This window comes from Etheostoma spectabile, unplaced genomic scaffold (genome assembly GCF_008692095.1).
Source record: "Etheostoma spectabile isolate EspeVRDwgs_2016 unplaced genomic scaffold, UIUC_Espe_1.0 scaffold00570065, whole genome shotgun sequence".
Taxonomy (NCBI): domain Eukaryota; kingdom Metazoa; phylum Chordata; class Actinopteri; order Perciformes; family Percidae; genus Etheostoma; species Etheostoma spectabile.
In genome coordinates this window covers 116,507-143,314 of record NW_022605509.1, presented here as the reverse complement: position 1 = coordinate 143,314, position 26,808 = coordinate 116,507, and the positions used below count along the sequence as shown (strand labels likewise).

At 44.4% G+C, this 26,808-nt stretch overlaps 1 protein-coding gene across 1 annotated transcript; it reads left to right on the top strand.

Moving 5' to 3' along the window:
* The first annotated feature begins 1,132 nt into the window (after window positions 1-1,132).
* On the top strand, window positions 1,133-25,893 carry LOC116685593 (uncharacterized). The gene is given in 5 exon segments (XM_032510586.1): window positions 1,133-2,176; window positions 2,753-3,395; window positions 3,398-4,359; window positions 5,652-5,842; window positions 25,560-25,893. Coding segments are annotated over 5 exon segments (3,174 nt in total).
* The last annotated feature ends 915 nt before the right edge of the window (window positions 25,894-26,808 follow it).

The following is a 26,808-nucleotide window of genomic DNA, read 5'->3' as shown; positions in this document are numbered from 1 at the left end:
ATGGTGTATATGTATGTATACACCCTGTATACAGGGTGTATATGTATGTATACATGATAGATGTGTATACACATATGTATTGCAAACAGACCTAAGTACAACACAGATAAGAACATCTGCCTCTGCACTACCAAAGTGAACCTAAAATATATAAATATTTAAATCCATATGACACTGTTGTCCAAACCCACACAATCAACAGACAGAGACAGCATCTTGGAGGTTTGTGATCAATACTGCATGGTGATGTCACCAGTGACGTGCAGTCAGGGTAGGCAGTGCCTACCTTGCCAAAATTCAAGCATAAAAATGTTTATTAAATAAATGTATTATAAACTTGTATTTGTATTTTTACTGTTTATTCTTGTGATTTATATGTGTGTTGTTCCAATTATTTAGACGGTACGATGACAAATGTAGCAGTTACGCATAATCAAATAGAAAAAAAGGCAGAATAAGCTGATGATGCCTTTACTGCCCATTCAAGCGATTAGCCAATGTCAAAAGGCACAACTCTGCCGTGCCTTTGTACGTAAATGTGTTATGCCAGTAATCGTCTCCGTTAGATATCAAACATGAACCAATTAGAATCCAGATATTACTGTCCCTTTGCGTAGCTGACGTCATTACACCAGCTACGTTGTAAGCGCAATCCCCGCAAAATTCAAAGTCAAAATGACAGCAGCGGAGTCCGCCGATATCACAGCGGTGAGGAATTTCTCTAAACGCGATTTTAATTCAAAAAAGAACTAATAGCAAGATGGAGGTCTACGCCAGCCTTAAATGGACTACTGCAGCAAAAGGGACAAAAACCCGTCGGATCGTTTCAAACTGACTGGTTTGGAAGAAAAGATGTGGCTATGTGGCTGTGCTAACAGTGAGCGGCGGGACCTCTACGGGGTCCTGGATCTGAACAACCTGCCCGCAGCTTTAACCAAGCAGGAAAAACCGTCAGCTCATATAATACTAGCAACTACAGCTTCGCACATTTTCCACCCTGAAACGTCCAGTCGGAACCGGACCGGGCCAGCACGTCTTTCAGCCCTTGCCGAGTCAGAGACTATGCAAACTAAAGCGCCGTAAAGACGAGTTTTACAACGCTGTGATCGACGTCTTCACGAGAAAGCGTCGGATGGATTTTATGTACAAATCTACACCTGATCGGAAGTGGACGCTGGCGCGTTTTGCAGCCGCTGCTCTCCGCTCCCCGCTGCCGTTCATTATGTGGGCTTCCAAGTGTTACCCTTGGTTTATCCTTCTCTGGACTGTCCTTTCAATTCTACATCAACCAGGGGCAGGCCTGACCCAGTATTCAGCGGCTGATCTCGTCCTGCTCTGCGGGCTTCTGTCTGTGCCTCCCCCGCTAGATCTTCAGCTACACCCTGAGATCGCGCTCCTTCCCCGCCGGAGATACATCCACCGCGGATCTCGCCGGAATTTCCACCTTGACGACTCCAATCCAATAACATCATTCTGGTCCACTTCTCGCCGTTCCCGCCGATGCTCTTCCCGGGCCGCTGACCGCGGTTCGCTTGCTAACCTGGCTAGGGTAGCAAGCCCCGCCCCCGGTTTCAACACCTCTGCTGTCAACTTTGGTCTCCTGAATGTCCGCTCTCTCACAAACAAGGGTCAGCTCATCCAGGATCTTCTCACTGACCGTAAGCTGGACTTCCTCTGTCTCACGGAGACCTGGCAACAACCCAGCGACTTCTCTCAGCTCAACGCCTCCACTCCACCTGGGTTTGTTTATCATTCTCATCCTCGTGGCTCTGGCCGCGGGGGAGGTCTCGCGCTGCTCTATCGCGAGAAGTGGAAGATGTTGCCAGTTTCCACTCCAGTTTTCCGCTCTATGGAATGCTTTGTTTTTAAATTGCCTGGTCCTACTCCCACAGTTATTGCCACAGTCTACCGCCCCCCCAAACCACACAGCAACTTTTTAAACGAATTCTCCATACTACTTACCCACCTCTCTACTCTCTCTCCTAATGTCATTCTCCTTGGTGATTTTAATATTCACATTGACAATATAAATCTCCCACTCACCAAAGACTTTACCTCCTGTCTTGACAGTTCTGGATTCCATCAGTATGTTGACTTCCCCACACACATAAAAGGACATTCACTGGATTTAATCTGCTGCTCTGGCTTAATCCCCTCCAGCTGTTCTGCTGATGATGTTCACATTTCGGATCATTTTCTTTTGTCCTTCAATATCTCTTTGTCTCTCTCTGTAATCAAGCCAGTCCGCCAGATCTCTTTTCGTAATATCAAAAACATAAATACAGACATCCTATCCTCCCACATTGACAATTTGCCTATTCCTGATTTTTCCTCTCCAGACCACCTTGTCACCCATTATAATTCTGGACTTTGCAATATTCTCAACTTCCTTGCCCCTCTCAAAACCCGATTTGTGTCCTTTTCCCGCTCTGCCCCTTGGTTTTCACCTGAGCTCCGCCTCATGAAAGCCAAGGGTCGCCAACTTGAACGCCTCTATAAAAAAACTGGTCTCTCCATTCACAAAGAAATGTTTAAATCTCATCTTCTTCATTACTCAAACTCAATAGCCGTAACTAAATCAATCTTCTATTCTGACCTCATCTGCTCCAACGAAGGAAACTCCAGGTCTCTCTTTTCAATAATCCATAAGACCTTTAATCCTCCTGATTCCCTGCCTTCTCACATGTACTCAGTTGAAACTTGTAATTCACTGGTTGTCTTTTTTAATGAAAAAATCAACTCCATTCACCAGCAATTACATTTGACCCCCTTGCCTTCCCCTCCACCTTTGCTCCTCCCCAATAGCCAGTCATTTTGTTGCTTTCTACTGCCCACCCCCTCCGAAATTTCTGATCTCATTCGTAAATCCAAGTCCTCAACCTGTTCTCTTGACCCCCTCCCCACAGCTCTGATCAAAACCTGTCTCACTTCCCTCATCTCCTTCATAACTACCATTATTCATTCTTCTCTCTCCTCTGGTATTGTCCCCTCACTTTTCAAAACAGCATCCGTCTCACCGATTCTGAAAAAACCTGGCTCAGACCCAACCAACTATAATAATCTTCGTCCTATCTCAAATCTTCCCTTTATTTCTAAAATTCTTGAAAAAATAGTGTCTGTTCAACTCCATGCTTTTCTTACCCTTAACTGTCTTTATGAACCTTTCCAGTCTGGTTTTCGCCCCTCCCATAGTACTGAAACTGCCCTTATAAAAATCACCAATGATCTCCTCACAGCTGCTGATTCCGGACTCATCTCCATCCTCATCCTCCTCGATCTCAGTGCGGCCTTTGATACCATTTCTCACTCCATTCTCCTCAATAGACTTTCTTCCCTCGGCATCTCTCACACCCCTCTTGACTGGTTCCGCTCATATCTCTCCGACCGCACTCAGTTATTCAACTCAAATCTTTCACATCCCACCCTTCCCCTGTTACTACTGGCGTCCCTCAAGGTTCAGTTCTTGGCCCCCTCCTTTTCATCACCTACCTACTTCCCCTTGGCAATATCTTCCGCAAATTCAACATTCATTTTCATTGTTACGCAGATGACACCCAGCTCTACTTATCCAGCAAACCCACCTCCTCGCTCCCCCCCTTGTCCCTTACTAACTGCTTACTTGAAATAAAAGACTGGTTCACCTCAAACTTCCTTAAACTAAACAGTGATAAAACCGAACTCCTCGTAGCCACCAAGTCCACCCTATCCAAAATCAATAGTTTCTCTCTACCAATCGACAACTCCTTGGTCTCCCCTTCCCCTCAGGTCAAGAGTCTGGGCGTCATCCTCGATTCCTCCCTCTCCTTTCAGTCACACATAAATAATATCTGCCGGTCTGCATACTTCCACCTACGCAACATAAACCGCCTCCGACCGTCCCTTACCCCTCACACTGCCTCCATCCTTATCCACAGCCTCGTCACCTCCCGCCTTGACTACTGTAACTCTCTCCTTTTTGGCCTTCCTCAAAAATCCCTCCATAAACTTCAACTTCTTCAGAACTCAGCAGCTCGTGTCATCACCAGAACCCCCTCATTTCATCATATAACCCCGGTTCTTCAGCAGCTCCATTGGCTCCCGGTTCAATTCAGAATACAATTTAAAATCCTTCTCCATACTTTCAAAGCCATCCATAACCTTGCCCCTCCATATCTATCAGAACTCCTACACATCGCCGTCCCCTCCCGCTCCCTCAGATCTTCCTCCTCTATCCACCTCACTGTCCCCCATGCTCGACTCATCACCGTGGGGAGCAGAGCCTTCAGCCGCTCTGCTCCCCAGCTCTGGAACTCACTCCCACCCGACCTCCGCAACATCAACTCTCTCCCTCTGTTCAAAACTAGACTAAAAACCCATCTGTTCCAGCTCGCTTATCTGTAAATACACTGTTCCTGTTTTGTTCTGTTTTTGTTTGTTTGTTTTGTTTGTTTTGTTTTTTGTTTTATTTGTTTTGTTATTACTACTTACACTTTTATGTTCCCTGTATCTGTCTCTTATTCTCTGTAAAGCGTCCTTGAGTGCTAGAAAGGCGCTGTTAAATAAAATGTATTATTATTATTATTATTATTGGTGAGTCAGAAACTATTTTGGGTTTAGTGTGATTGAACTAATGCTGCTAGCCATCTGCCTTCATATTCAGTTGAGCAGTGTGTGTTTTCATTGTTGCTGACTGGGACTGACAAACATAACTGGCCGCTCTGCAATAATTAGAACAAAGATGGTTTCATAACTTGCATTCTGATGCTGGACATTAACGTGTGTGTGTGTGTGTGTGTGTGTGTGTGTATGTGTGTGTGTGAGTGAATGAGAGAGAGAGAGAGAAAATATGTCACCCAGAGTATTTGCCTGAAATCTTAACTTTGCGGGAACACACTGTCATTGCAGTCTTCAAATCAGCTGGTTTTAGAAGTCCTAAGGTCCAGGTATAAAAGGTGGGGGGGGGTCAGGCTTTTGCGGTTGCTCCCCCGAGACTCTGGAACAAGTTACCCCCCGATATTCGCACTGTTACAGATGTCGCTCTTTTTAGGTCCAAACTCAAAACATATCTGTTGAATCAGGCTTTTAATCCGTAGCTGTGGTGGGACAGTTTCATTCTTTTGTTTCTTTGAGACCTTTTCTGATTTTACTGTTCGCTATGTTCACTCTTTCTATTGGATGACGTCATTATACTCATTCTGTTAAGCACCGTAGCCTGCTGGTTGCTGTAAAGTGTTATATAATTACATTAGATTGATTTTGATTGATAGATTAATTGGAAATGTCTTGCTATCGACCGCGCGTGTGTGCCGCGCTTGTGCGCAACGTTTTGATTATTAGCCTAAACAATAAATTAGGTAATCTGGCTTTCATAACTCAGTGCCTACCCTCTTACTGACATCACCGCACATCACTGGATGTCACCAAGTGGTGTCCCATTTCATAGGGGTATGTTTTCACCCCTACCCCTTACCCCTTGGTTTCAAGGGCCAAGGGGTAGGGGTAAGATGGAGAAATGGGATTCAGCCTATATCTACCCCGGCTCTTCAACCCATCTTCGCTTGATCGTTGCTCCTGTCACCCTGGTGAAACTCTCACAGCTAACCTGATTCCTAGAGTGGTCCTTGCCTCTGAGTTTTATGTTTCACTTACCTTTTTTGTTTTTCCCTCTGCAGTCTTCGCCTCCACTCTGGTCAGCTGGCTTCTCCTCTCGGTCCCCCTCCCACGGACCTTGCATCAGCCTGTCTCAGTCTCCGCTGCTTGCTCCAGTGTCTACCCCTTGCTCTTGGTTTCCTGACGCTCTCCACGAGAACCTTCCCTCTCGAGCCTCCCCAAGCCTTCCTTTCTCTGCATCCCACTCCTTGGCGTCTGCTTACCCACTTCCCCTCTCCCTCCATTAATACATTTGTTTGCAAACTGAGTCTTGCATTTGAGTCCTCTTGTTCTAATCCTCACAAACGAATGTCTGTTAATATAAAAATGCTATGCACTGAAGCTTTAAATTAATAAAGTGCAGGATATATAGCAATCCTATTCTATTCAATTGGCAGCTAGTTGGCAGATCACACAAAATTTGTCAAGACCAATAACAACATTACAGGTACTTTTTAAAAACATTTTGGTGTAATTTGTTCTCATACTGTGGCCTCTCCTCTGCTTTGTATCATAGCTGAGTTGCTCGCATGCATGCATGCGCACACACACACACACCAGCGCACAACATTTTTCTTGTCCTCACCCTAAAAGGGTAAAGCTTGGTGAGAAAAGCTTTTCAGAGCATTTTAGGATCAAACTCTCTTGGGCACAGTTGGAGACTGAGTGTTTTAGCATGACATGTTATGACTGTACACACACACACAGACACACACACAAAAAGATGCACTCTAAAACCAACAAGACATTTAAACACATGCATAGTTGAATGGTACATGTACTATCATGTAATGCACAGTTTGCATTTAAAGAGATCCAATCCCTGATCTCTGGCTAACTTCTGTTCCACGAAATTCCTAAACTCATGCGTCTCTCGTTAAAATAACAAAGCATGTTCCTGGGTTTCTTATCCATATTCTTAAAGAAATTATAGTACTTATTAGGGATGAGCGAGTACAGCATTATCTGTATACCACATGAATTATCTGTATCTGTATCTGTACTCGGACTGGGCGGGGCCTAACCCGGAAGTGGTCAGATTTAACCCGGAAAAAAAATAATCACACTGATCATAAAAAAATGTTTACTTCATAATTGCAACTGCATGTGTTGTATTCATTGTTGCAAAACGTTCTGTATATAGTTTGTTTGTTACCATGACAACACCATTGAGCTGAAGCTCGATTCTGTAATGTAAATAGTTTTCAAATCAGCAATAAATATAACAATTTCTGATCAACTCATATCAATTGCATGCTTAAAATAACATACCGGTTAAAGCCCCGCACATTTCAAGACAAACCGACCAACTTCCGGGTTAAATCTGACCACTTCCGGGTTAGGCCCCGCCCAGTCCGAGTACGGATCCGGATACAGATAATTCATGTGGTAAACAGATAATGCTGTACTCCCTCATCCCTAATATCTATGTATTTATCTATAATCTACTGCTGAACAAATCGCAAATATCCTATTAAGTTGGCAGTATGAAATAGTGCCCAGAAGAGACATTCCAATATCTTTGGTAATTCCGATTTTTAATCTAATGCTACAGACACTCAGTTATCCAGTGAAATATCTCAGCATTTACTACATGGATTGTTGTTCTTTGAAAGGACTAGATGTTGCAATCCTTATTTTTTGCACCACTTCAAATTCCAGGGTTCTTGAAGGATGGCTGCTATAATGCTTAACCGGGGGGACACATCAACAGTTGTGTACCACTGCATCACAGGGTGCTTCAGCCAATTATCACAATACACCCTCTGCTGAGGCAGGCCCACTACAGACAGATCAAGCCTGGGTGTGTGTGTCCCGAGGTTAGCTGTTTGTCTTAGCAGCCCAGGTGGTACTGCTCCTCTACAGCCATAGCCAATGGCTCCTCCTCTCGACGGTGTTGGCCAGCTCTTTGATGGCTTGTCTCTAAAGCTGTCCCCTGATTCAGATTAACTCAGTTTTTGTAGAGACACTTATGATTAATCCAAGTAACGTCTGGCATCCCCTGACCTTTCCCCTTGCACCACCATGAAGTTGACATTAAAGGTTTTGAGACAAATGTCTCAACAGCAGATGGATTGCTGTAAGGTTTTATTCACACATTCATATTCCCCTCAGGAGGAATTTAATAACTTTGCAAACCCTTTAACATTTCTTCTAGAGCCTCATTCAAGTCAACATATTAGTTTGTCCAATACATTGGTTTATGACCACATGCCTTCAAAGCTAATTACATTCCCATCAGCCTCAACTTTACTTTGTGTTTAGTAGTCATGAGCAATGCTAACACACTCAAACAAAATGTTAACTACGGGTAACCTACTTTCTAAAAATTGGCATGTAATGTAGCTCAGCGTAAGTTCATTCAGTTGGACTACAATGCTTCACATTTCTCTAGGTGCATTTAAAACTGTTTACTGTCACGGAAATAGTGAACTATTTTGTAGTGGTGTTGGAATTCATTCACTACATAGTAAATACCCACAATGCACTGCTAATTTGAGTGTGTATACTCCCATATACTAGTCTAACACAGTCGTTTTTTTCCTGAAGGAGAGGAAGAAGCGGAATAAAAACGGGAAAAAAAACGCTGCCAACTTTTTGTCCCACTACAAAAGCGCCCTAGTCAACTCTTTCTTGTCAATAAAAGAGGGCAAGGGTGAACATAATTTAAGGGGTGTTTCTCCTGTTTGCCCCATTCTGCCAACATTTAATGACATTTTATGACAAAATATTATGCTCAAAGCTGTATCATGCACAGCCTCACAAAGCTAGCATAATTGTGTACTACTCTTAATTTTAGTTTCATGCTGTTTACAGATATTCAGAGAATTGTGCTACTGATTTGGCTTATCTGTTTGAAAAAATGAATATTCATTTCAAATTGTAATGTTCAAAGTGCATGGTCTAAATGTAACTAAAGGACACACGTTTAGAGTTGAAAAACTTTCAATCTGGGAAGGTTTAATTATCACATTATATAAATACTCCCGTTATTGATTGTATTAAGCAATTATATTGTTGCATGAGTATATGTAAATTGAGTTTCAACAAATGCAATTAAGTTATCTTTTCATTAGATTTAATACTGTTACAATATCAGATGATCCTGCCAACTAAGAAATCCGTATTAGCAGAGATACTATAAATACTGTTAAAATAACTGATTCTCTTTACCATGCCTTTCTTCACTTTCTTCAGTATGTGACAGTCACAGCATGCAGCTTTGTTTCTGCCAGCTTGCTGTGGCCATCTTTGTGTGTGTGTCTGACACCTCATGCATTTGGAAAAAGACTAAAAATAATAGCCTTGCATTTCACATGAGTTGCACTGAGTAAGCTTTTAGTGCATGTGTTAATGTGTGCCTGCATGTAATTTAGCAGTGTGAAGATGGATGTTAAAGGAAATGGTGTGTTTGTGTGTTCTCTCTGGTGATTTCCAACCAGGATGAGGCTGCAGTCTGCTCACCCTGAGGGCAGTGACCACCCTTGACAAAGATCCAACCAACACGATCGCTGGACAGGGGTCTGCATGTGTAGAATGTTAATGAATACAACTCGCAGATAGACCTTTTGACGCACGAAAGGAATACACTTTTGGTAGCCCCAGTGATGGTGAATGTGACTCCCAGGCTATGAACAACTGCACCGAAACATAAACATGACAATGCACAACCCCAATGCATAAAAAAATGAATACGGTAAATAATCAGAGCCAGCCACTCCATAGTGAGAACAAGGTTGATCTGATCTTCTAAAGTAGCCACGCTTACTGTACCTGTTGCTTAGAGCTGTGCAATATATCGATATTGTGATATGAGACTAGATGTCGTCTTCTATTTTGTATATCATAATATGGTACTATGGCATAAGTGTTGTCTTTTCTTGGTTTTAAAGGCTGCATTATAGTAAAGTGATGTCATTTTCTGAACTTACCAGACTGTTTTTGCCCATGTAGTCATTATCCACATTACTGATGATTATTTATCAAAAATCTCATTGTGTAAATAAATGTGAAAGCACAAATAGTCAACACTACAATACAGTTGAAGTACTATTATCAAGGTATTTGGTAAAAAATATTGTGATATTTGATTTTCTCCAGATTGCCCAGCCCAACTGTTGCTACACTCCCTCCTGCAGCATTGCCTCCATCTCTGTTGCTTCCACATTCAGGCCCTCATTAGGGTTGTTGTTCTGTGTTAGTGAAATAGATTTGTTATCCATGTTTATCTCTTCATCCTCCTCTTGTACGTTTTGTTCCCCGTTGGTACCCTGCAACTGCCTCCGGAGTCCTCCAAGACAACATATCCCGGAAAGACTCCTTCTTCAGTCTGACGGCTTCCCTGACCACCGGTGTCCACCAGGGTGTTTGTGGGTTACCGCCCCTTGAGGCACCTAAGACCCTAAGACCACAGCTTGCCGCCGCAGCTTTAGCAATGGAAACTTTGAACATTGTCCACTCAGGTTCAATGCCCCCAGCCTCCACAGTGATGCCCGAAAAGCTCCGCCGGAGGTGTGAGTTGAAAGTCCGTCGGACAGGTTCCTCCTCCAGACGTTCCCAATTTACCCGCACTACCCGTTTGGGCTTACCAGGTCTGTCCAGAGTCTTCCCCCACCCCCTGACCCAACTCACCACCAGATGGTGATCAGTTGACAGCTCTGCCCCTCTCTTCACCCGAGCGTCCAAAACATACGGCCTCAGATCAGATGAAACGATTATAAAATCGATCATTGACCTTTGGCCTAGGGTGCTCTGGTACCATGTACACTTATGAGCATCCCTATGTTCGAACATGGTGTTTGTGATGGACAATCCATGACTAGCACAGAAGTCCAACAACAGACAACCACTCTGGTTTAGATCAGGGAGGCCGTTCCTCCCAATCACGCCTCTCCAAGTACCTCCATCATTGCCCACGTGTGGATTGAAGTCCCCCAGCAGAACTATGGAGTCCCCTACTGGAGCCCCTTACAGGACTCCATTCAGGGTCTCCAAGAAGGCTGAATACTCCAAACTCTCGTTTGGTGCATATGCACAAACAACAGTCAGTTGTTTGTGCAAAACAATGCAGACTGATGACTGAAAAGTGTGTGACTGTAGACTTTAGAAGGTAACCACAACTGTGATATTAAGAGACTCATATGTGGTATGAATACTAGGGATGAGCGAGTACAGCATTATTTGTATCTGTATATGTATCTGTTTACCACATGAATTACAGTGCCTTGCGAAAGTATTCGGGCTCCTTGAACTTATCAACCTTTTGACAGTTTTCAGGCTTCAGACATAAAGATATAAAATTTATATTTTTTGTGAAGAATAACCAACAAGTGGGACACAATTGTGAAGTGGAACGAAATCTATTGGATATTTTAAACTTTTTTATCAAATAAAAAACTGAAAAGTGGTGCGTGCAAAATTATTCGGCCCCTTTACTTTCAGTGCAGCAAATTCACTCCAGAAGTTCAGCGAGGATCTCTGAATGATCCAATGTTGTCCTAAATGACTGATGGTGATAAATAGAATCCACCTGTGTGTGATCAAGTCTCTGTAGAAATGCACCTGCTCTGTGATAGTCTCAGGGTTCTGTTGAAAGCGCAGAGAGCATCATGAAGACCAAGGAACACACAAGGCAGGTCCGTAATACTGTTGTGGAGAAGTTTAAAGCCGGATTTGGATACAAAAAGATTTCCCAAGCTTTAAACATCCCAAGGAGCACTGTGCAAGCGATCATTTTGAAATGGAAGAAGTATCAGACCACTGAAAATCTACCAGGACCTGGCCATCCCTGTAAACTTTCAGCTCAGACAAGGAGAAGACTGATCAGAGATGCAGCCAAGAGGCCCATGATCACTCTGGATGGACTGCAGAGAACTACAGCTGAGGTGGGAGAGTCTGTCCATAGGACAACAATCAGTCGTACACTGCACAAATCTGGCCTTCATGGAAGAGTGGCAAGAAGAAAGCCATTTCTCAAAGATATCCATAAAAAGTCGCGTCTAAAGTTTGCCACAAGCCACCTGGGAGACAGACCAAACATGTGGAAGAAGGTGCTCTGGTCAGATGAAACCAAAATCGAACTTTTTGGCCACAATGCAAAACGATATGTTTGGCGTAAAAGCAACACAGCTTATCACCCTCAACACACCATCCCCACTGTCAAACATGGTGGTGGCAGCATCATGGTTTGGGCCTGCTTTTCTTCAGCAGGGACAGGGAAGATGGTTAAAATTGAGGGGAAGATGGATGTAGCCTAATACAGGACCATTCTGGATGAAAACCTGTTGGAGTCAGCAAAAGACCTGAAATTGGGACGGAGATTTATCTTCCAACAAGACAATGATCCCAAACATACAGCAAAATCTACAAAGGAATGGTTCACAAATAAACGTATCCAGGTGTTAGAATGGCCAAGTCAAAGTCCAGACCTGAATCCAACCGAGAATCTGTGGAAAGAACTGAAAACTGCTGTTCACAAACGCTGTCCATCCAACCTCACTGAGCTCCAGCTGTTTTGCAAGGAAGAATGGGCAAGAATTTCAGTCTCTCAATGTGCAAAACTGATAGAGACATACCCCAAGCGACTTGCAGCTGTAATCGCAGCAAAAGGTGGCTCTACAAAGTATTAACGCAAGGGGGCTGTGGGAAAATAATACAATGACTGAGGTGGTGATGAACAGGGCACTCAGGAACGGCCACGTAAAAGCTGGCTTAAAGTATATGCTGAATTAACCAAAGACTAAATAAGAGTGTGTGTATGTGTGACATATTATACATTATGCTTTGCAGCTGGGGTACAGCTAGGAGGGAGAGAACAGGAGGGCTATCTTAGTCAGATAAGCTACAGTGAGCACAGAAGAGGAGATGGTGAGGCCAAGGACACTGAAGTTCGAGGACGGTCTGATAACTCAGAGAACAGGACGTACAAACTTAGAAGGGAGTGAACATAGCTGTCTTGTGAAGTAAATGATAACTGAAAATAATAGACAGGCAAGAAGGAAGAGGCAGAGCAGGGATTGTACCCCAGCAATAGTATAGCTGACCAATCAGGCCCACAAGGGGAACCAATATAACCCTGAGCACACTATTGTTTAAGTGCCTTTTTGGGAACCTCTGTACTAGACAAGTTTCCATCTGGTCCGTGCACGTAGAACTGCCCGGAAACGCATTTCATCTGTTGACCACAAGAATAAACGCTGTGTTAATTCATCATGGAGTCAGTTGTCAGTTTATAGAAGGATTTCTCCAACAAATTTGGTGACCCCGGACGTGACAACGTAATTGGACAGGAGAATCCAACTGGACCTTGGCATTGTGTCCACGGTCCGGTTCAGCTCAGCCACCGGACTGACATCCCGCAGCCCGTGAAGGGGACTGAGCGGCGATACTGCGATTCGTTGGTGTGATCACTGAGAGCTCTCACAAAAAAGGTAAGCAGAAGCCTGTTTAAAATCAAAATTCTGTTATTGGCTGAAAACTAAATTGATGTGATCACATTTCAACTGTCGTAAGTGTTGTTTTAAGCGAAAAGTATTGATTGAATGTGCTGTAATTAAAGGGATATAAACAGATGAAATGTTGGGGCATGTGATGTGATTAAACAGAGAAAAACAACTAGAGAGTTGTGAGAGAATTGTTGAATAATACGGGTGGCGGTAGGAGAGGAAAAGGGACAAATAGTCAGAGGAAAATACGTCCAGATGGTTGACGAGGTAGGAGACTGCTAAGGACAGATAGTTCAGATGAGTGATTGTGAATTGCCACCCTTGGTTCTGTGCGAACATCCTGAAAAAGAATTGCAGTTAACAGATTGTCATTGTAATATTACGAGTCCACCGCGAGTGTATTTGTGCAAAGGAGTGAGAGGTCACTTTTTAAGTTGTAAAGATTATAGAGATGTACATAAAAAGGCTCTAGATGGAGTCTTAATGAAAAAGTTGTTTGTTGTTGCATGTGTGATTTTTGTTGTGGTTTGGCTTGTTGGATTTTTTCTCACTGCTTATTTGTTGTAAAATGACGACCCCTTATGGTAAAGTGTTAGTAGGGGCAGTGAAAAAGTATGGCATAAAGGAGAGGAGAAAGTAGCAAAAGAGATTGTGAAAGAATGGGAGAGAGGAGGATGGATTGAGGGAGAAGGGGCGCCGTCCCCGGAGAAAGTGAATGAAATAGTGAAGTATGAAAAAAGTAAGTTGGAGTATGCGGAAAGGCAGGCAGAGGAGGAAAAGAAAGAAAATGGTTTAAATTGACTAAACCAAAGCAGAAGGAGTATGAAGCGCAGAAAGAGAAATATGGGGTGGGGTTGAAAATGACAAATGCAATACAGAAACAATTGGGATTGACAAAACAAGATGACAAAAGTTCACCAAAAACTGAGACAGAAGCTGAACAGAATAAAACCGCTAGCGCAGAGAAAACCCCGCTGCCCGCTGAGGCGCCCCCGCCAACAAACCCTTTTTATCCAGATATAAGAAACCTAAGAATTTCCGCTCCACCGCTGCCGTATACAGGTCCAACGGCATCAAAACCCACAGTCCAAGCCCCAGTGGTAACTGCCCATTTACAGCCAAATGCATTACAAATAGACGTACCACAGGACCCATTGATACCGGCATTAGAGGGCCGCGTACAGGATTTAGAATGTTATCTAAATTTAATGGTACAGTCAGCGCCAGGGGGAGCAGCAGCGGCTCCACCACAACCAGCGGCTACAGTCCCAGCTGGCCCAAGCAAAGCTAGTACCCCATATTCAGCGTCTTTTTGCCAACAAAATCCAGAGCATTTTCACATGTCAGTAAAAGGACCCAGTCCACCTCACCATAGTACCCCACAAGACTCAGGAAGTAAGGAAGATAGCGAACAGTCAGACAGCAGCAGGGAAAGTGAGCAAACAGACAGAAGCTCTAGCTCTAGGGAAAGGACTAAAAAACGACATAAACGCAGGCCCAGATCTAGATCACAAAGTCCTCAAGACGTTTTTGTAGCAGGCACATTTAAAGGTAAATTTACCAACGAGGACCCTGACGAAGTTATGCTGCGAAGATCAACTAGAATAAGGGAAAGACTTAACAAAGAGTTCAGAGAGATAAAAGAGCAGCAAGAGCAGCTGCGTCGAACAGTGAATGAGCTCAGTGAGGAAGAGCAGACGCGCCACACACCAGAGGCGGGGCTACAATGCCCACTCCGCCCAGTAGGAGGAGGAGGAGGACTGTTGATGTACACCCCTTACAGTTTTGGTGACTTAGATGCTCTGTGTGCAAAACTCCCCTCCCTGACAGGAGGGGCTGAGCATTTCCTCACAGCTTTCAATAGTCTTACAGCAGGAGTGCAGCTGTGTTTGGGAGATCTCAGAGCAGTATTGGGTAGAGTAATGGGAGCAGATGAAGCTAGTGCTGCCCTCACCAGAGGGGGAGCTGGACCCACTGTTCCCGCATCAGTGCCTGCATCAGCAGTAACCCCTGGCATTTGGGCTGAGCTGCACCGCATGTATCCCACAGTTGGGGATCATGCAGCATGGCATGATTTAAAAAGACTAAGTGATGAAAATTTTGATGCCTATGCAGATAGAGCAAAAAAGATTTGGCAGCGTGCTATGAGGGAACCGTGGGACCAGTCCGCCGCCACAGTGGCGCTGTTCCGCCATGGGGTACTAGGGGGATTACCCACAGCAGTTCAGACACAGTTAGGAGGAGTAGTAGGCCTGCAAACAATGACCGATGCAACATGGGGCGAGAATGTGCGTCATTTCCTGTCAAAACACCAAAAAGGAGCAGAGCAACAAGAAGATGAATTAAAAAGACTACAAACTCAATGTTAAAGAAACAACTGGAAGAATAAACAAGCCCAAGCCCAGCAAAGCTAAACAAATGACAGTCTCACAGAACCCCAACAGTCAGAAGCCCCAGTGTTGGAAGCAGTCACTCAACTCTTACAGAGAGCACAAGCTTCCTGGCCACCACCCCCACAACCACCATGGCCAGCGAACACGAGCCAGCAAAATTGGCCCACAAGAGGAAGAGGGCGAGGTTTTCAGAGAGGAGGAGGAATGACTAGGTCCAGGCCTGGAGGATGGCGCATGGTGCAGGACTTCAGACCCATTAATGACATTACTGTCCCAGCTGTGCATCCTGTCCAGACCCACATGTCTCTTTGACATCACTTAACCCTCCTTCACCCACTTCACAGTGGTTGACCTGGCCAATGCTTTCTTCTCTGTGCCCCTACACCAAGACTCACAGGAGTACTTTGCATTCACTTTCAATGGTCAACAATACACGTATTCCAGGTTGCCACAGGGATATAGAGACTCACCTGGACTGTTCAACAGGATCCTCAAATCTCATCTTCTGCAGCTGCAACTCCCCACAACTGTGGTCCTCATACAGTATGTGGACGACCTTCTGCTGGCTGCTACAGATCCCCTCACCTGTGTGGAACAGACAATAGCACTGCTGACATTCCTAGCCTCAAAAGGCTACAAGGTCAAAAGGGACAAAGTACAAGTTGCTAGGAGACAATTCCTCTTTCTGGGCAGACAAAATTCATCAGCAGGCCTTGGGGTGTCTCCCAGCCATAGACAGGCTATTCTGCATCACCCGCTCCCCTCACAGTTGCAGACATGCTGTCTTTTCTGGGCCTCACAGGATACAGACGCTCACATATCCCTGACTATACCAACAGAACTACATCGCTCAGGGAACTGGTGGCTGCTGCTGGTCATCGCTGTCTCACCGCCCCCCTCCTATGGACAACAGAGGCCGAGGCCGCCTTCTCTGACCTCAAAAGTGCCCTAGCAAGGGCAGAGACACTCACCTCCCCAGACTACTCACTCCCATTTCATATGGATGTTTCTGAAAACAATGGCTTTCTCAATGCCATTTATTTCAGAAAAAAGGGGGAGACAGACATGTACTGATGTACCACTCATCAAGGCTGGATACAGTGGAAAAAGGACAGACAACCTGTGCCCGCTATGTAGCGGCGCTGGCAAAATCCATTGACAAAACAGCACATATTGTAATGTGCCATCCAATAACAATCCACACCACACATGGTGTCACAGCTTTTTTGGCCAGCAAGGAATTTGCATACAGTGCCACAAGGAGAACAAAACTGCAGACTGCCTGTACCCAACCGCACATCACCTACTCATCAGAAGGAATAAACATGGCCAACAGTATGAGTAGACAGGGAGTGCCACATGTTTGCGAGGAAGAAGCAGCCCAAGAAAGCAGAATAAGGTCAGATCTGGAAAACGTACAGACATGTCGGCTGACATGTGGCTCTACACAGACGGATGTTGCTACAAAACAAAGGATGGGACTAACAAAGCATCATATGCAGTAGTCCAACAACACCCAGATGGAACACATCAGACATGGAAGCAGGAATAATAAACCAACCAGCGTCAGCACAGAAAGCAGAAATAAAAGCTCTGATCGCAGCCCTTCTGCTAGCCAAAGAAGAACAGTGAACATTTTTACAGACTCTGCTTATGCTCATGGAACAGCACACTTGGACGCGATCATGTGGAAAAGGCGAGGATACGTCACCTCTGCAGGAATGCCCATAAAACATCAGAAGGAGATAATGGAGCTAGTGGAGGCTATTGCCGCTCCACTAAAGGTGTCCATAATGAAATGCAAAGGACATGACGCAGGGCAAGGAAGAGTAAGTGCAGGAAACGAGGCAGCAGATTCTGCAGCCAAAAGAGTGGGGAGGATACTCCCCAAAACAGATGGTACTATCGAAAGAGATAGAATCACAACCAATGGCACTGGAGCCTAAAGATATTCTAGAAATGCAGAAAAAGGCAGGAGCCTATGAATGGAATCAGTGGCAGCGGAGCGGCGCCACAAAAGACAAAGATGGGATATGGAGGTCTCATCAAGGAAAGATAGCAGCATCAGCCGAGATGTGCAGAATGTTGCTACCTGAGGCACACAGACCAACACATGAAGGAAGAAAACAGACTCTCCTGAATCTGTCTGAGCTGTGGTGGCACCCCAAATTGAGGGACATGGTGACACATTTTTGTCAGGAATGCAGGGTGTGTGGAGAGCATAATGTTCAGAAACCATACACCACACTAAAAGGAGCGTACCCAGTCCCCACAGCTTGTTTTCAAGATATCAGTATAGATCATACTGATATGGGCGCCAGAAAATGTGGTAGGGGGAAAAAGGTATCTTCTGGTGATGGTAGACAGGTTCTCTAGGTGGGTAGAAGCCATTCCCACCAGAAAAGAGGACGCAAAAACAGTGGTGAAATGGCTCAAAACTGAACTCATCCCGAGGTATGGGGTCCCCAGGCAAATAAGGTCAGATAATGGCACACATTTTAACAACAAACTACTAAGAGAAGTAGAACAGGCCCTGGGAATCACTCATGCCTTCGGATCAGTTTATCATCCACAGTCACAGGAATGGTGGAAAGAGCAAACCAGACATTGAAGGCTAAGATAGCCAAGGCATGTGCAGGAAGCAAGTTAACATGGGTAGAAGCGCTCCCATTGGCCCTCATGGCTATGAGGTCCTCAGAAGGACGAGAAACACATTTGACCCCACATGAAATAATGACAGGGAGAAAAATGCCAGGACCTCCACTAGATGGAGGCACATGCCAATGTTAGATGTTCAGCAAATAGAAATGACAGACTATATGAAAAAGCTAACATCTCTGGTTTCAGCCCTTTCTACGCAGGTCCAGTTGGCGAACAGGAAACCGCAGGAGGAAGCAAACACTACCTGTCAAGGTAGGCGACTGGGTCAGGGTCAAAGTTCACAAGAGGAAGTGGACTGACCCCAGGTGGTCCGGGCCTTACGAAGTAAGGGAGGTTACTTCACACTCGGTCCAGGTTAAAGGTAAAAAAGGAGCACCTTGGCACCACCTGACACATTGTGCCCCAGTCGCACCTCCTAGCCGCCCATTGGCAGAAATTAGAAAAGCAATCCAAAATGTATAGATGGAAGAGATGTTTTGGCGGGGAACAGCCCCCACATAGTACATCCATAACTTGGAAGGCAATGGGGTTTGGGAAAAAGACAACAGTTGTCCTAGCAGTAGTAGTAGTAGTGGGAGTTGCAGCATTAATTCTGGGGTTGGAACATGCGTATGGGGACCGAGACCACAAAGAACAATCACCCGGTAGTGTCCAACCACCTCTCAGTAACAAAGGAAATGAAACTAGACGAGAGAAAAGAAGAGCAGTTTGGGCAGTAGTGAAGCACACACTAAGGGCCCATCCCCAAGGTGCGGTGCCAGATTGACTCTCCCCTATGTGAGAGACTCAACCACGTCATTTACCTTTGATTTGTGTCAGGCTATAGACTGCGGGGGGTATAATAGTTTCTACAAAAACACAGATGTGTACATCTGTGACGACTATCAAAAGGTAGAGGACTGTGAAAGGAGCGCTTCCGGACAGGTGAAAGGTAGTCTCTGTAACAGCTGGTATGACGCGGTTGGACAACAGGAGGGTGGAAACCATGGGCGAGGTTGACAGACAAAAGAGATTGGTGGGTACAACAAGATGAATGGGAGATATTATCTATACAGCGGGACTATAGTTCAGACCCCACGAAAAATCCCATAACCCTGTCAGTAAATAGAGCAATTGGGAGCAGGAACGGTCAGGATGTGTGGATGTTAGCCATAGGTGTATGGATAGCAGGAAGTGACCAGAACCCCCCTGCAGATAAATATTTGGATCCCCTCACGCACACACAGAATGACACTGACATGGCAGAGACTACAGTAAAACCCCCCCTGAAGGAGGAAGACGTAATAGTGCAGGACTTCTCTAAAATGAGGGTGGAAGATGTGTTAGAGTTATCAGCAGGTGCAGGCCAGGACAATTTATGGATCAGGTGGCTAATACAGAATGCCAAAGAACAACACATGGAAGGGTGCGTGGCCTGTGCCACAGCTAGACCAGTCATGTTCACTAACCCGGCCCCGTTGTTTCCTAATGAGGACCCAGCAGGATATGCATGCATGTTGAACTTCACACACTCTAAGACAGCTTCCCGCAATTGTACTACCCTAGCATCCCTCTTTCCCCCAGGCTTTGAAAAACCAGGGTATTTTACCGCCATAAAGGGGGAGGGTGCAAGATATCACTGTTTCAATCTCACCGGATCAAGCAAGCCCACAATCAAACTAGGTGATATACCCCCAGACTGGTGTAATACAACTGTACAAAACAAAACAGCCCTAGGCCCAGTGGCTAGAATAGGACTATTCTACTATTGTGGTGGTCTTAGGTTGTACTCCCAGATAAAGTTCCCAAATCAAACGTCAGGAGTTTGTGCTATGGTTAGATTAGCTATGCCCATATCTTTGGTAGGGAGTAGAGTCCACTATACCCACCATAAGGCTGTGCAACTGACCGTAAAGAGAAGGCGCAGGGCCCGTAGTATGCAAGGCCCGGCTTTTGATCCATGGGCGGGAACCCCAACCTATATAGACAGCATAGGAGTTCCTAGGGGTGTCCCGAATGAATACAAATTGGCAGATCAAATAGCCGCAGGATTTGAGAATATACCACTGCTTTCAGCCATCTTCCCCGTCACTCCCAGCAAAAATGTAGATAGGATAAATTTTGTGCATTATAATGTTTTACGCTTGAGCAATGCAACTAGGGATGCCATCGAAGGCCTGGCCGAGCAGATGGCCCCAACGTCCCTCATGGCGCTCCAGAATAGGATGGCGCTGGACATGCTGTTGGCTGAAAAAGGAGGAGTCTGTTCCATGTTCGGAGAGATGTGCTGTACGGTCATCCCTAACAACACTGCCCCGGATGGGAAGGTCACCAGGGCTTTGAACCAACTTCGAGCCCTTTCCCAGGAGATGCATGACGCCTCAGGTGTATCAAATCCATTGGAGGGGTGGATGACAACCTTTTTTGGCAAATGGAAGAATCTTATCACTGCTTGTTTGACATCTATTGCTGTTTTCTCGCTATTCTAGTTACCTGTGGGTGTTGCTGTGTGCCCTGCCTGCGGACCATGATATCCCGGCTCATCACCACTGCCTTGTCCAAAGAAAAAGCACCGCCTCCCTATTCCGCTGGGATGCTGCCATTACTCACCATGCCTGAGGACGGGGAGGACATTGAGGCACTGCAGTTAGTGTAAAAAGTGTTCGCACCTAGTAGGTGCGAAAAGGGGGAATTTGTGGGAAAATAATACAATGACTGAGGTGGTGATGAACAGGGCACTCAGGAACGGCCACGTAAAAGCTGTCTTAAAGTATATGCTGAATTAACCAAAGACTAAATAGAGTGTGTGTATGTGTGACATATTATACATTATGCTTTGCAGCTGGGGTACAGCTAGGAGGGAGAGAACAGGAGGGCTATCTTAGTCAGATAAGCTACAGTGAGCACAGAAGAGGAGATGGTGAGGCCAAGGACACTGAAGTTCGAGGACGGTCTGATAACTCAGAGAACAGGACGTACAAACTTAGAAGGGAGTGAACATAGCTGTCTTGTGAAGTAAATGATAACTGAAAATAATAGACAGGCAAGAAGGAAGAGGCAGAGCAGGGATTGTACCCCAGCAATAGTATAGCTGACCAATCAGGCCCCACAAGGGGAACCAATATAACCCTGAGCACACTATTGTTTAAGTGCCTTTTTGGGAACCTCTGTACTAGACAAGTTTCCATCTGGTCCGTGCACGTAGAACTGCCCGGAAACGCATTTCATCTGTTGACCACAAGAATAAACGCTGTGTTAATTCATCATGGAGTCAGTTGTCAGTTTATAGAAGGATTTCTCCAACAGGGCCGAATAATTTTGCACGCACCACTTTTCAGTTTTTTATTTGCTAAAAAAGTTTAAAATATCCAATAGATTTCGTTCCACTTCACAATTGTGTCCCACTTGTTGGTGATTCTTCACAAAAGATTAAAATTGTATATCTTTATGTTTGAAGCCTGAAATGTGTCAAAAGGTTGAAAAGTTCAAGGGGGCCAAATACTTTCGCAAGGCACTGTATCTGTATCCGTATACGTACTAGGACTGGGCGGGGCCTAAACCGGAAGTGGTCAGATTTAACCAGGAAGTGGGTCGGGTTGTCTTGAAATGTGCGGGGCTTTAACCGGTATGTTATTTAAGCATGCAATTGATATGAGTTGATAAAAAATTGGTATATTTATTGCTGATTTGAAAACTATTTACATGACAGCATCAAGCTTCAGATTAATGGTGTTGTCATGGTAACAAACTATATACAGAACGTTTTGCAACAATGAATACAACACATGCGGTTGCAATTATGAAGTAAAATGTAATGAACAAGAGTTTTCATACTCAATATAACTTTCTTTTTTTAAACTTTTTATTTTTTTGTTTTTGGTTATTTATTTTTTTTAATTTATTTTATTTCCACACAAGATATATGTGTGAGAGTGTGTGTGTGTGTGTGTGTGTGTGTATGTGTGTGTGAGTGAGTGAGTGAGTAAGAGAGAGACACAGAGAGAGAGGGGGCGGGGCAGCTGACAGTAAAAAAAAAATCTCCGATGGCAGAGACGCAACGGGAGTTGCATTTAAACCAAGCAGCATGTCTGAAACCCACGTTCACCAGAAATCTACTGGTTACTATGTAAGGACTACAAACCCCACGTTCACCAGAAATCTACTGGTTACTATGTAAGGACTACAAACCCCACGTTCGCCAGAAATCTACTGGTTACTATGTAAGGACTACAAACTCCACATTCACCAGAAATCTACTGGTTACTATGTAAGGACTACAAACCCCACGTTCACCAGAAATCTACTGGTTACTATGTAAGGACTACAAACCGAAGTTAAAAACAAACCTGAAGCTGAAGAAACCCTAAACGTTAACGGAACAGATCCGCAGACCTGATTGACTGACGGAGCGGGAGCGAGCGAGCGAGAGAGAGAGAGAGAGCGCATTTCTCCATGTTCTGTGTGTGATTGATCCGAGCGTGTTTGTAGGCGGGCTGGGGGGGGGCGCTGTGATTATCACAGAACGCTGCGCGGCCAGTTGAGGAGTTGTATTCAATCCGAGTACGGATATTGACTCATATTACTCGTATAATACTTGTACTCGGCAAAAGTGCTTTATCCGTACCGGATACTCGTTTCAGCCGGATACTCAGATCACCCCTAATGAATACTGATCAGATTTCTATACTGATAGGTGTGAAGGATTTGAAGAAGTTTGGTTGTGGGACAAAATAAATTATTATTGATGCTTGAAAGGGTGCCGAGAAAAATGATATGGGCCTCCGTTTACAATTAAGAGGCCACATGGCTGGGACAATCATGCGGCTCTCTGATTGGCCGGCCACTACAAAATGAGCAATTTATATTTTTATTTGCATTCATGTTTCAAAACCAATGTTTGAAGTACAGTGTGAAAAACTATGTATTGTATATATTTGTTCAACAAAATGAGAAATCGCAGGAGAAGCACAACTAGGGGGGGTTTCTATATAGGTACTTTGTCTGGCAGCCAGTGAGGTGGAGAGAGGAAGTTCAGTTAGGGGTGCAGCAGGTGAATATGGCATCTGCAATGTCACCCTACAACAATTAGTTAGCAAAAAAAAAGGATGCAGGAGATGCATGGTGGCAACCCACCATTGCCACCCATGGGTTATTCGCCACAGGAAGGTTTTTTCAACCGAGGATGAGGAGAAGTTGAGACTACTTCATCAGGAATGTGCTACGGGCTGAGCCCAAGAGAGGCAGGCCTAATGCTCTGACCTTAAAGGTTCATATTATTTCCCAGTTATAAAAGGTTAGTTTGAATGATTTTAATAAATAGTGATATATGTACACTACCGTTAAAAAGTTTGGGGTCACCCAAACAATTTTGTGTTTTCCTGAAAAGTCAAACTTATTCACCACCACACGTTGTGAAATGAATAGAAAATAGAGTCAAGACATTGACAAGGTTAGAAATAATGATTTGTATTTGAAATAAGATTTTTTTTACATCAAACTTTGCTTTCGTCAAAGAATCCTCCATTTGCAGCAATTCCAGCATTGCAGACCTTTGGCATTCTAGCTGTTAATTTGTTGAGGTAATCTGGAGAAATGTCACCCCACGCTTCCAGAAGCAGCTCCCACAAGTTGGATTGGTTGGATGGGCACTTCTTGCGTACCATACGGTCAAGCTGCTCCCACAACAGCTCAATGGGGTTCAGATCTGGTGACTGCGCTGGCCACTCCATTACCGATAGAATACCAGCTGCCTGCTTCTGCTCTAAATAGTTCTTGCACAATTTGGAGGTGTGTTTAGGGTCATTGTCCTGTTGTAGGATGAAATTGGCTCTAATCAAGCGCTGTCCACTGGGTATGGCATGGCGTTGCAAAATGGAGTGATAGCCTTCCTTATTCAGAATCCCTTTTACCCTGTACAAATCTCCCACCTTACCAGCACCAAAGCAACCCCAGACCATCATATTACCTCCACCATGCTTAACAGATGGCGTCAGGCATTCTTCCAGCATCTTTTCATTTGTTCTGCGTCTCACAAACGTTCTTCTTTGTGATCCAAAAACCTCAAACTTGGATTCATCCGTCCACAACACTTTTGGCCAGTCTCAGATATGGCTTTTTCTTTGCCACTCTACCCTGAAGCCCAGAATCCCGCAGCCGCCTCTTCACTGTAGATGTTGACACTGGTGTTTTGCGAGTACTATTTAATGAAGATGCCAGTTGGGGACCTGTGAGGCGTCTGTTTCTCAAACTAGAGACTCTAATGTACTTATCTTCTTGCTCAGTTGTGCAACGCGGCCTCCCACTTCTTTTTCTACTCTGGTTAGAGCCTGTTTGTGCTGTCCTCTGAAGGGAGTAGTACACACCGTTGTAGGAAATCTTCAATTTCTTAGCAATGTCTCGCATGGAATAGCCTTAATTTCTAAGGACAAGAATAGACTGTCAAGTTTCAGATGAAAGTTCTCTTTTTCTGGCCATTTTGAGCGTTTAATTGACCCCACAAATGTGATGCTCCAGAAACTCAATCTGCTCAAAGGAAGGTCAGTTTTGTAGCTTCTGTAACAACCTAAACTGTTTTCAGATGTGTGAACATGATTGCACAAGGGTTTTCTAATCATCAATTAGTCTTCTGAGCCAATGAGCAAACAAATTGTACCATTAGAACACTGGAGTGATAGTTGCTGGAAATGGGCCTCTATACACCTATGTAGATATTGCACCAAAAACCAGACATTTGCAGCTAGAATAGTTATTTACCACATTAGCAATGGATAGAGTGTATTTCTTCAAAGTTAAGACTAGTTTAAAGTTATCTTCATTGAAAAATACAGTGCTTTTCCTTCAAAAATAAGGACATTTCAATGTGACCCCAAACTTTTGAACGGTAGTGTATATAATTAATAAATAGTCATATTCATGACTAATTTGTGTGAAACAAATGTAAAAGCAATTAATCTATTTACTGTTTCAAAATTTACAGACATGTATGAGTGCCATTCTTTCTCAGGAAGTGAGGTTTGGAATAAGGATGAAACAGGAATAACTACAATCCAAGCACCGGAGAGGATCATCAGCCAGAAAGGACAGCAGCAGATAGGGACACTGACATCAGGGTAGAGGGGTACACTGGTGACTGTTGCTGTAGCCATAAATGCCTTGGGAAATTCAATTCCACCCTTTTTTGTTTTTCCCCTTAAGAGGTTTCATGCACACTTCCTCAATGAGGGACCACCTGCTTCAGTTGGCGTGGCAAACGGCTTAAGGTGGATGCAGAAGGAGGAGTTTGTAGAGTACCTTCGTCACTTTGCGAACCATGCAAAACCATCCCTTGAGTCCAAAGTGCTACCACCTCGCAGTATTGCAAAGAACAGTGCATAGTCCTGCTCACATTTCCTCCACACTGCACCCACAAACTGTGTCCCCTTGATCACACTGTTTTTCGGTCTTTCAAATGTAGGGTCAACACCCACTTGGGTCGATGGATGAAGGCAAACCCTGGGAGAAATGCCAACATCTATGATCTCCCTGGCTTCATTGCCAAAGAGTTGCCGCAGGCAGTACCACCGGAGGACATCACATCAGGGTTCAGATGCACTTCAGATGTCCCTTCTCACGTCAGGCCTTTCCCAAAGGCTTGTCCGCGAAAGGCTGTGGCCAAGCCCAGAAAGCAGGCATTAAGTACCATCCTCACCGACTCGCCAAGGAAAGAGACTGTAGTGGAGGAGATAAAATCCCAAAACACAGCATCCAACAATACCAAAAGAAATTGCAGTGGGGGAAAAAACAGATGACCGCAAGTATCTCTCTCTTTAATGATGAGTGTGTTGTTTGTAGGGAACCTTTTGCTGCCTCTGCCCCAGGGGAGAAATGGGTGGTGGGAATGAGCACTTTGTGTGTCGCGTGTGATGAGGAATAATCACACACATGACTCAGAGTTCTTAAAATATTTTTTAGAAATTAGTAGCCTACACACAGTTTTTTTTATGGTAAAAGGTTTTAAAGAAATTAGCACACACTGGTCTAAATGAAACCTTTTAACCCTCTAAGACCGAGACACTCGCCCACGAGTAAAAAAGTACCTCTGATTCAAAGTTTAATACCTTTTGAACCCTACGAGCGATTTACTCACTTTCGGTTTCGTTTGAATCCTGACGTGTTCGGCTTTACGGCGGTCTTTTCCGGGTCTTTCTAGCCTCTACAGGGGGTTTTCTATCCAGCCTGGAACTTCAGCCTCTTTGGGCTTTAAATCCATACTGTTATATCCAAGATTGGTCCACTTTATATCCATAATTCATCGCGTTTTAGCTCATTTTTTGTCGTTGGCTCGCTCCTCCGCGTCTGCCCTGTCTCTCCCGTCTATTGTTTCAGGAAGTACATGCCCATATATGGGAGATAAGAGCACCCCTCTTGTATGGAAGGCCAGAGGGGACAAAAATGCCTATATACTCTATTGAAGGCAAAATGGTGCACTATTTAGACACATATTTGCTTGTATAACATTGCTGTGGGTGTAATATCAATAAATATGACATTATTATGTTATTATTGACATAAGTAAATGTCATGAGAGCAAAACGTCTTGACTTTTTTGGAAAAAATGCATGTATTTTGTCAACTGTATAAGTTATGATTATTTCTTCACAGTGTGACTCCCAAGACTTATGAGAAGTGTTTTAGAATGAAAAATGGCTTAGGTTTTACTTATA